Source organism: Gigantopelta aegis, chromosome 15, assembly GCF_016097555.1.
Source record: "Gigantopelta aegis isolate Gae_Host chromosome 15, Gae_host_genome, whole genome shotgun sequence".
NCBI lineage: Eukaryota > Metazoa > Mollusca > Gastropoda > Neomphalida > Peltospiridae > Gigantopelta > Gigantopelta aegis.
In genome coordinates, this window is record NC_054713.1 from 17,120,887 (window position 1) to 17,133,386 (window position 12,500).

General features: G+C 38.8%; 1 protein-coding gene across 1 annotated transcript in view; it reads right to left on the minus strand.

Annotated features, from left to right (window-relative positions):
* Positions 1–6,018: 6,018 nt before the first annotated feature.
* LOC121390107 overlaps positions 6,019–12,500 on the minus strand; it is a 17,747-nt gene continuing 11,265 nt past the window's right edge. The window contains exons 4-5 of the mRNA XM_041521834.1: positions 6,514–6,633; positions 6,019–6,154 (exon numbers count right to left, since the gene is read on the minus strand). Coding sequence (XP_041377768.1) covers positions 6,081–6,154; positions 6,514–6,633 — 194 coding nt within the window. The 3' untranslated portion in view covers positions 6,019–6,080. The remainder of the gene's footprint in view (positions 6,155–6,513; positions 6,634–12,500) is intronic.

Consider the following 12,500-nt stretch of genomic DNA (forward strand, 5'->3'; position numbering starts at 1 on the left):
TGAGAGGTACCCATTCGTTATTTAATAAAAACTGTCTTTATTCGACCCCTTATGGCTCACCGTTTGTCCAAAAACGTATATTGGGAGAATTCGGCCCCAAGACATATGTTTCCACTTTTTCCCACAATATTTGGGTCAAGGACTGATATTTTTTTCCCCAGAATTCACCCACGCAAGGAATACACACGATACATGCATTTGTGTTCATATCTACAACTTCTATTTGGAGGAGTTGTTGGATATGGATCTCAGAACACAAATATCAATGTTTTCACCGCTGTAGTGCAGACTTGTATTGAGGATTTAACCTCATATATACTGACTTCCGAATGGGTTCCCATGTCAAAGGGTGCACAGCACCCTGTGTGAGTTCTACCCGTTCGTTATTATTTAAAACTGTGTTTATTCGACCACTTATGGCTCACCGTTTGTCCAAAGGAGAATTCGGCCCCAACGCATATTGTTCCACTTTTTCCCACAATATTTGGGTCAAGGACTGAATGTTTTTTCCCCAGAATTCGCCCACGCAGGGAATACACACGATACCTGCATTTGTCTTCACATCTACACCTTCTATTTGGAGGTGTTGTTGGATATGGATCTCAGAAAGCAAATATCAATGTTTTCACCGCTATAGCGCAGACTTATGTTGAGGTTTTAACCTCATATATACTGACTTCCAAATGGGTTCTCATGTCAAAAGGGTGCACGGTACCCTGTGTGAGAGGTACTCATTCGTTATTTAATAAAAACTGTGTTTATTCGACCACTTACGGCTCACCGTTCGTCTAAAACTTATTTTGGGAGAATTCGGCCCCAAGATATATGTTTCCACTTTTTCACAAAATATTTGGGTCAAGGACTAAAAGAAATGTTCCCAAAATTAGCCCACGCAGGCAATACACACGATACATGCATTTGTGTTCACATCTACAACTTTTATTTGGAGGAGTTGTTGGATATGGATGTCAAAACACAAATATCAATGTTTTCACCGCTATAGTGCAGACTTGTATTGAGGTTTTAACCTCATATATACTGACTTCCGAATGGGTTCTCATGTCAAAAGGGTCACGGCACCATGTGTGAGTGGTACCCATTCGTTATTTAATAAAAACTGTGTTTATTCGACCACTTATCGCCCACCGTTCGGGTACAACTAATTTTGGGAGAATTCCGCCCCAAGACATATGTTTTCACTTTTTTCACCAAATATTTGGGCCAAGGACTAAAACAAATGTTCCCAGAATTCGCCCACGCAGGGAATTCATACGATACATGCATTTGTGTTCACATCTACATCTTTTTTTTGGAGGAGTTGTTGGATATGGATGTCAGAACACAAATATCAATGTTTTCACCGCTATAGTGTGGACTTGTTTTGAGGTTTTAACCTCATATGTACTGACTTCCGAATGGGTTCTCATGTCAAAAGGGTGCACGGCACCCTGTGTGAGTGGTACCCATTCGTTATTTAATAAAAACTGTGTTTATTCGACCACTTATCGCCCACCATTCGTCTAAAACTAAGTTTGGGAGAATTCGGCTCCAAGACATAGGTTTCCACTTTTTCACAAAATATTTGTGTCAAGGACTAAAAGAAATGTTCCCAGAATTCGCCCACGCAGGGTATACATACGATACATGCATTTGTGTTTGGAGGAGATGTTGCATATGCATGTCAGAGCACAAATATCAATGCTTTCACCGCTATAGTGCAGACTTGTATTGAGGTTTAACCTCATATGTATTGACTTCCGAATGGGTTCTCGTGTCAAAAGGGTGCACGGAACCCTGTGTGAGTGATACCTATTCGTTATTTAAAAAAACCTGTGTTTATTCGACCATGTATGGCTCACCGTTTGTCTAAAACTTATTTTGGGAGAATTCGGCCCCAAGACACATGTTTCCTCTTTTTCACAAAATATTTGGGTCAAGTACTAAAAGAAATGTTCCCTGAATGCGCCCCACGCAGGGAATACATGCGATACATGCATTTGTGTTCACATCTATATCTTCTATTTGGAGGAGTTGTTGGATATGGATCTCAGAACACAAATATCAACTACCGAATGGGTTCTCATGTCAAAAGGGTGCACGGCACCCTGTGTGAGTGGTACCCATTCGTTTTTTAAAAGTGTATTTGAGCTTGTATACTAGTAACACATTAATCATGTATATATTTTTTAAATAAAATATACTAAAGTAGGCAATGAACGTTTTCACTTTTTAATTTTACGTGTTAAAATCGACAAATTCAAGTTGGGGGGGGGGGGGGGGGGGGGGGGGGGGGGTGGTTAACGAAATCAAAGATAAAGCATATTGATTTAATAATCATCCGACCCCATACAACCGTTAATAAAATGTGCTGAGTGCGTCGTTAAATAAAACATATCCTGTCCTTCCTTGTATCTGCTGTTGGATGTCGAACATTTGGTAATTTTGACATATAATCTTAGAGAGGAATCGGGTGCAGGTGCAGGGGGAGGGTATTGGAAGTCGAAACCCTCAGTTGCCCAAGCTTTAAAAAATAAAATGTATTTTTTGGGGGGAGCATGGCCCCATATAAACTTCGCTCAACACAGTCTATAACCCCAACACCCGCTGAAATCCCTGCACACGCGCTTTGAAAATCAGCTACATTTTTTTTTTTAGCAAGGGATCGTTTATATGTACCATCCCACAGACAGGGTATCACATACCATGGTCTTTTTGTATACCCGCCGATGGGGATCGATCCTAGACTAACCGCGCATTTAAAAAACCCACCTTTTTAGTAATGAATAAAAATAACATACAGTCTTTAAAAAATGTTACGTAAATCGAACACAGTACCCACTTCCTCTACCCCTAGAGCGTTACGTAATTAGTAACACCCCCTTACATGTAACGCGTATGCCAACAGCTGGCCACTCTCAAAATTTCAAGGTAAATCCCCCACTCACCGACGCCTGGAAAGGCGTACCATACCTCTATGGATATAAATATGTTTTGGAGATATGAGACGACCCCTCAATCAAGACAGTTAAATTTGTTAAAAAAATTGCGAAATCTCACGTGATCTCTTGCTGGGGAATTCTGTACTTGTGATAAGCCAATGAAAACCGAGATCGGTACGAGCCCCGTCAAAAGTGTCCCACTTTCAAAATAGTGGCTTTGTTTTTTACCTGGATAAGCCAGCGTAGTGAAACCAATGCGGAATGCGCCATCATATATGCACCAAACGTAATTGGATTTTCTGTTCTATATGCTTAAATAATAATAAAAAATATTCCAGGGAATGTAGTTTTAAATCAAACAAAAAATCATTTTCAGATTTATGTAAATGTCCCTTTGCGACTGGCATAATGTTTGTAGATTAACATATCCGTTTTCGCCACAATTCGTGAAAAAAAAATGTTATACACGTGTACTAGTAGTTCTTTATAAAAAAATATATAATCATTTAAAGACATAGTAATAACATTCACATTCAAAATTAAACATTTAAAAACGATCAAAAGCACTGGGTGATTGAAAGCATCATGGGCCGAACTTACAAAGCCTGTTTTAGACTTACACACGTGTAACTACGTATATTTACTATGTTTAAACACCTGACTTACACACGTGCAACTACGTACATTTACAATGCTTAAACACCTGACTTGCACACGTGCAACTACGTACATTTACTATGCTTAAACACCTGACTTGCACACGTGCAACTACGTACATTTACTATGTTTAAACACCTGACTTACACACGTGCAACTACGTACATTTACAATGCTTAAACACCTGACTTGCACACGTGCAACTACGTACATTTACTATGCTTAAACACCTGACTTGCACACGTGCAACTACGTACATTTACTATGCTTAAACACCTGACTTGCACACGTGCAACTACGTACATTTACTATGCTTACACCTGACTTGCACACGTGCTACGTACATTTACTATGCTTAAACTGACTTGCACACGTGCAACTACGTACATTTACTATGCTTAAACACCTGACTTGCACACGTGCAACTACGTACATTTACTATGCTTAAACACCTGACTTGCACACGTGCAACTACGTACATTTACTATGCTTAAAACACCTGACTTACACACGTGCAACTACGTACATTTACTATGCTTAAAACACCTGACTTACACACGTGCAACTACGTACATTTACTATGCTTAAACACCTGACTTACACACGTGCAACTACGTACATTTACTATGTTTAAACACCTGACTTACACACGTGCAACTACATACATTTACTATGCTTAAACACCTGCGTTTAAGGGGAACAGGCTCCACAAAATCGACCCAACGTTTTCCTGAACATCTTTTGATTTGTTTTTAATCCATTTGAAAAATGAGTGCCTGTCAACACAACTGTTTAATTTTCCAATGAGCCAAGTCTTTTCAGATTTAGATTTGTCTAACTAGTATCAGGACCGGTAGAGGACCAACAAGAATATATATATATATATATATATATATATATATATATATATATATATATATATATATATATATATATATATATATACATATACATAAAAAATAATAAACATGAATTCATCACACTCAATATTGCATATATAAATAAAATATAAAAGTTAAAGTTGGTTTTGTTACACGACACCACTAGAGCACATTGATTTATTAATCATAGGTCATAGGCTGTTGCATGTCAAACATTTGATAATTTTAATATATAGTCATAGTTATTAATCATAGGCTGTCAATTGATATGATAATTTTGGCATAGTCTTAGAGAGGAAACCTGATACATTTAATCCATTAGTAGCAAGGATTATGCACCATCCGGCAGACAGGACAGCACATACCACAGCCTTTGATATACCAGTCTTGACGCACTGGCACGAATGAGAAATAACCCAATGGTCTCACCGACCTGGAGCGATCTCAAACGGACCGCGCATCACATGCAGATATATACCTAAAAAGACGTACCGGCCTCGGTGGTGTCGTGGTTAGGCCATCGGTCTACAGGCTGGTAAGTACTGGGTTGAGATCCCAGTCGAGGCATGGGATTTTTAATCCAGATACTGACTCCAAACCCTGAGTGAGTGCTCCGCAAGGCTCAATGGGTAGGTGTAAACCACTTGCACCGACCAGTGATTCATAACTGGTTCAACAAAGGCCATGGTCTGTGCTATCCTGCATGTGAGAAGCGCAAATAAAAGATCCCTTGCTGGCTGTCGTAAAAGAGTAGCCTATGTGGCGACAGCGGTTTCCTCTAAAAACAGTGTCAGAATGACCATATGTTTGACGTCCAATAGCCGATGATAAGATAAAAAAATCAATGTGCTTTAGTGGCGTCGTAAAATAAAACAAACTACTCTTCTTTTTTTTTGAAAGATGTACACATATCCACACACATCCGGTATCACATTTATCACAAGTTCTCTCTCCATCACACACACACACACGCATACACACACACGCGCACGCGCACACACATACACGCACACACGCACAGAAACATTAGACGACTATTGAGAGATATCGATCTTATAATATGATGTGAAATGTTTAAAGAGAAATACTACGTAGAAATATCAAGTTTTCAAGTTGGTACTTACAAACTAATTCATCACTGGTTTTTGCTATATTCACACCTACCGGCCAACATAAAATACTTTATACGTACTGAACCTTTTTTTTAAAAACTCAAAATCATTTAAATAATTATTGCCTTTTTCCCTATGTAAAGTCAGTTTCTTGTGTGTGTGTGTGTGTCTCTCTCTCTCTCTCTCTCTCTCTCTGTCTCTCTCTCTCTGTTACTCTCTCTCTCTCTCTCTCTCTCTCTCTCTCTCTCTCTCTCTCTCTCTCTCTCTCTCTCTCTCTCTCTCTCTCTCTCTCTCTCTCTCTCTCTGTGTGTGTGTGTGCGTGTGTGTGTGTGTTTCAGGATAGTTTTGGCTTAAGTTGTACAAGCCTTTGCTGTCGTGAATACGTTGTCACTTTTCTGTCACGCATAACAAATAAACGACGAACATATCAACTGCTGAGATTGTTTTATTTTAACGTGTCCGTATGATCGACATCACAATAATTGCAACTTTTAGTTGAAGTCGACGAGTTCCCGTGGTTGATTCTCCATCAATTCTTGGAACGAATTTTCATTTCTTTTGCCTTCTGTCAAAAAAGGAAAACAAAAAGACTGAAAAAGAATCAAATTTGTATAGCATTGCAGTTATCATAGTGCAACAAGTAAAAACAGTAAGATTATATCTATATCTATATATATATATATATATATATATATATATATATATATATATATATATATATATATATATCTATATATATATATATATATATATATATATGAGAGAGAGAGAGAGAGAGAGAGAGAGAGAGAGAGAGAGAGAGAGACAGACAGACAGACAGAGAGAGAGAGAGAGAGACAGACAGAGACAGAGACAGAGAGACAGACAAAACTCGTGTACAATCTATGCACACGCGAAGTATAATGCATACTAAATCAGTCTTACTCGTGTGGCAAATCGTCGGGCAGTTTTCTTTCGCACGGTAACATAATAGCCTTCTTGTGTTGTCCATAATGAACCTCATCGTGCGATGACAGTCTTTATGAGCACGGTCCTTGCACTTGGCTGTAAATATACACATACATGCACGATCAAGTCAGATGTCCACAACAATGTGTCCACTAGTGCAAACGAAATTGTGTCTGAATACAAAACAGTTCCAGGTATCAGTATTATTTGTCAATCGATTTATCTGACATAATTAGAAGTTTCTTACTGTAAATATAGATGTCAGGTCAGGTCAGGTCAGGTAATAGGGTTTAACGTGTCCATTCAGAGCAAGATATTGTAGCGCAAGCCTTACCATAGGCGCAGGTGTCGACTTATGCCAGCTCGTCCGTCTAGAACAGGAAAGGGCTGGGGTGGGTTGGAGGATGGACCGCCCACTCTGGCAAATGTAAAGAGCACCAGCAACCCGACCAGGGTCGGTATAGAGCGGGGGCGTTTGTGGTGCTATTGAATTGTGAATGTCCAGTAGGATTAAGTCCAAAATATTAAAACACTGCGCAGTTTTCATGAGGTAATTTGGTGCATGCTTTTGAACGGTTTTCCCTTAGTTTGCCAAATTCTAGCTCTTACTCGAACATATATAGATACTTTTTATATAGAAACTGGTAATTACAGACAACGTGACCAGAGAATCTGCAGTCTTTGTAACGGTAACCTGACTGAAGATAAATTTTACTTTATTTTGCATTTGCTCGAAACCATCTACATTCAAATCAATTCAGTTACTTAGTATCAAATTGTTAAAGTGGCGTTGTCAATATGCGATTTGTCGCAGCGACTTGTCGCATGCGATTTGTCGTAGCGACTCGAATCGTGTGTGTGGGAAGACGTTATGTCATAAGATTCCATGACGTTAAAAAAGCTCGTCCGTTTAAAAATATTTTGCGAAAAATATAAGTGCCTACAAATTTCCACTGAAATAAAGTGCATGTAGACAATTTAGTGATGTCATTATGTATCAAAACAATTATTGCCCACATCTGGACAATAATAGGGTTTATGGACCCATGAAATCCAGACATTTTGACATGTTTAGAAGCAAATGAAACAAAAAAACAAAACAACAAAAAACGGACAGAAAAAGTGATAAAACTAAACAGTTGTACTTTAATGTGATTTGATTGGCTGACAGCTCTCGATTTGTCGTGAGAAATAGGACATGTTCTCATCGGTACGATTCCGACGCGATTTCTCGTTTAAGACTAAAGTCGTTCCGCCCCTTAAGCAGATACGTAATCTAGGAAGATGTCATGTTGAAGCTGCTGATCATAGATAACTGGTTTATTTTGTAATGTCGCAACACTATATGGTCATAACTAAAACTATGTCTCTAGTATTAATTTCTTACAAACAATTGTGTCCATACTAAGTATGTTCTTCTAAGATATGCATGTACTGTTATACGTTTATTATCAACATACTCCATATCGAATTGCAAATACGGCAGATACCATGTAAACTACGATGAGTATTATACTAAACGAAGTCATGTAATATACGATGTGTATATTATATATATATATATATATATATATATATATATATATATATTCTATCAAAAAAGAAACGCATAGACGAAATATTCATGGAATTATCTCTTTAATACAAAGTGGCATAATTTCGTTATTTATGATCGTATCACAGTCAAATTTGACACGCGTATGTGACGATGTTCTTGCTATGGACTGACTGAGGTGTTTTCGTCACCAAACAGCGTCGCACGAGGGCGCTGAAATCAGTACCTTGTGTGGCCACCAGCAGCAGCATTCACTGCGCGAAATCTCCTTGGAATGAGTCTCTGAATCCGGGCACGTGTTATCCTAGCCCATTCTTCCTGCAGTGCATGTGACAGTTGCGGAAGCGTCTGAGGCCCCGGTTCACGCTAGCGTACATGTCTGTCCAGTTCGTCCCATAGATGTTCAATGGAGTTGAGATCTGGCGATCTTGATGGCCATGGCAGCACATTAATACTCTCATTCTGTAGGAAATCCATTGTTACACGTGCCGTATGCTGCCTGTCATTGTCCTGCTGAAAGAGTTCTCTCTATCGATCCAAAATGGGAAGCATGTGACGGCTAAGAATTTCATCCCGGTAGCGTACAGCTGTCAGGTTGTCTTGTACGAACACAAGTTCACTTCTGCCGGTGTATGAGGTGGCTCCCCCACATCATGGCACTACCTCCACCAAATCTGTCAACCTAGTTGTTGGCAAAACGTTCATTGCGGCGTCTGTAAACACGTTGTCGTCCATCACGTCGCTGTAGAAGGAAACGTGACTCATCGCTGAACCATACTCGCCGCCAGTTTTCCAAGTTCCACCCCTGTACATTCGTGCACCAGTGAACACGTAAATGTCGATGTTGACGTCGCAGGACGGGGCCAACACACCGTCTCCTAGCCCGTAAACCAGCTTCTCGAAGTCGGTTCCGAACGGTTTGTGCAGACACCCTTCTCAAACCAGGTATGCGTCCAGCAGAGTTCGTTGCTGTGGCTGTTCGGTAACGCAGAACCCGGATGTAGCGATCTTGTGCTGCAGTTGTTATGCGAAGTCTTCTACGTTTGGGCCGGTCTTCAGCTGATTGAAACTGCTGGTTCCTGTCCCAGAGACGTGAAATGGTGCTCTGGTGGACGTTCATGTGGCGTGCGACTGCAGACTGCGATTCACCTAACTGGAGGCGGCCTATTGCAATGTTTCAATTCGGCAGGCTTAATCTTGGCATCTTGTAACTCGTCTACGTCGAAATGGAAATGAGGCATCATTGCGAGCATTGCAGCTTTCAATACCCATCACTACCCCAAACTTTTCCCCGAGTTTCACGTGCATTCGCCAAAATCTGACCATTTCACGCCGATTTCCTGCAATTGTCGCACAACGTGCGTTAAATTTGTTTTAGGGCGTATTTGGGCATGCTGTCCCATTGCAGGAACATAAAGCGGCATTCCCTGGAATATTTTTTATTATTTAAGCATATAAAACAGAAAATCCAATTACGTTCGGTGCATATATGACGCCGCACTCCGCATTGGTTTCACTACGCTGGCTTATCTAGGTCAAAAACAAAGCCAGTATTTCGAAAGTGGGACACTTTTGACGGGCTCCTACCGATATCGGTTTTCATTGGTTATCACAAGTGTGGATTTCCCCAACAAGAGATCACGTCAGATTTCGCAATTTTAGAAACGATCAATGGCGTCAACACCAAAGAGAGGTGTCGACAAAATAATTAACGGCATTGTCGGCGACAAAAACGCAAACGTCTCGATGTTATACGAAATATTGCCCGAGTGAGCCTAGGTAAAGAGTGCAGTCGCTGGTGTGAACTAAAAAGCTAGCATTGCAGGCAGACGATACGAAGATGTTGCAAAATTAACGTTCCTTGATAAATGGTAGGTCCTTTTACTTTTCAGTCAGACCAGAATTAAATATTACTATTAAATTACTATTAGTGATAGTATCAACATTATACGGGGTTATTTTAAGTTAGGTCTGTAGGGGTGGTGGTGTGGAAAAGGTACCCAGCGATTTATTTAAGGTAACAGATTTTGTTTTGTTTTTGTTGGTGGTTTTGTTTTGTTTTGTGTTTGTTTGTTGTTGTTTTTGTGTTTTGTGTGTGTGGGGTTGTTTTTTTTTGGTTTTTTTTTGTTTTTGTTTTTTTGGGTGGGGGGGGGGTTTAGGGGGGGCAACCAGAGAAAACTAAATTTTGCGATAGTTATAATTTTATTATATATTACTTTTCTATTTTTTTACGATCCCTCTCCAAACCTCCCCCAAACTTCCACCTTATGTATGCCATGGTATGTGACATCCTGTCAATGGGATGATGCATATAAAAAGATCCCTTGCTTCTAATCGAAGAGTAACCCATGCAGCGGCAACAGCGGATTTCCTCCCTCAATATCCGTCTAGTCCTTAACCATATGTCTGACGTCATGTGACTGTAAATAAAATGTGTTGAGTGCGTCGTTAAATAAATCATGTCCTGCCTTTCTTCCAATAGCCGATGATTAATAAATCAATGTACTCTAGTGGTGTCATTAAAAAAAAAAAAAAAAAAAAAAACTTTAGTCTCCATGTAGACAAAAAGGTTACTTTTACATTAAACATAAAATGGGAACTATTTCCTATATTTTCTGGGGACCTGTGCAAGTAGCCAGTTATGTGGACGGGGGGGGGGGCAGTTTGGGGTCACCCCTCCCCCTTCCCCCACCTCAGTAAAGCAATTTGTCTGGCAGTGGGGATATCAGAGACAGATCCAGGCTTTTTGAATGAGGTACGTATGTGTGTTGGCAAAGTCTAAATGCAAACTTTTGAACCCTCACTAATTAATTTTTTATGCCACCTAAAAAAAAAAAAACATTTTAATTTTGTTGTTTTTACATTTTCAGGTTATTTCTCCAAATGTATTAGTATATTAAGCCATTTTTAGTGTATATATATATTTCAATTTTTTATTTTGTTTAATTATGAACAAGAGTTATTTAGCCAAGTTAGTAAATTGCTCATCTGAGGTATATGGATTGTATCAAATTGAAATCCTTCTTTGTGTTATTTATTCACTTATGTTTATAACAGGTATGAAGAACCACAAAGAGAGCCCAACCACAATACCAGTAATTCTCCAGGGTCAGTGTACATGTATATTACCTTGCATTTTTATTATTTTAATTTTTGTTTACTATTATTCTTGCATTTTGAGATCATTTCTCAGTAATTATTCATATACATATATGTAGCAATTTTCAGTATTGTACATGTATATCAACATATAAAGATTTATTTCTTCACTTGTATAAGGCTTCTAGATTATGGTAGCCCCACTCCCATGGCTAGTGATATTCAATGTTAGGCTTGTAAATTACTATTACCATGACCAACGACTAGTGAATAAAAAGAAGAAAAAAGTCGTCATTTTGTAAATACATGTATTAATATTCTGCCCCACCCAACCCCCAATGTTAGTGTTTTTTTAAGCTCTATCTCCCTCTTTACGTGGCATATCTGATTATTACAATTATTTTGTAAAATTGTACTAAATTGTACTAAAGTAAACTATGGCTAGTGAATTTGTAATTGTGGCTAGTAAAAACATTTTAATCACTGATCCCATGGCTAGTGGATTTGATAAAAATTCAAGAAGCCCTATTGATTTATTATTATTATTATTTCATATATATGAGTGAAATGGTTAGATCTTGTGGAATGCATAAATAAATGTTTAATGTATTTGAACTTTATAGACAATTAACAGTCCCTTCCACACATTTAAATATTTCATTTACTAATTATCCATATTTATAATTAATTTCAGGCATCATCGAATATATTCCAAGCGGAGTAAGAGTGTGGTGCCCGTTTTGGTGAAGAAATTGTACCAGTGTATTCTTGAATTATTAACACAGATCATGAACAAAAGAATAGATAGGCATATTTGAGCATGCAACATCCAGTGACAATCTCACAGGATGATCCAAGAAGGATATCCAGAACTATTGCAGAGATTGAACCAGAGGCAACAGAAGTTCTGGTTTCCAAGAAACGAAGTCGATTCTAATCAGCCTTTGAATGTTGTCTTTAAACCACAGTAAGCTACTAAGTCAGTCTATCAGGTGTCAAACCCACATAACTGCCACATGGGTGTGAAAATATATACAGGATTCTCCAAACATAACAGCTTGATATCACACCCAGACGACCTTGTCTCAACAAGACAAACTGGCTATAGGCTGTATGCCTCATGGTCTTGTTGTAGTAACCAAGCATCAAGTTGTGGACTTCCAAACTGTCCTTGCTGTATGTGTATGCCGTCGCAAAACTTGCTCATCCAGTACTAACATTCAATTTCCTGTAAGAGAAAATTGGTTTGCAGTTAATGTCATGTTTATCTCTTATAACAATGACTTGAAACCATAACAAAAATAAAACT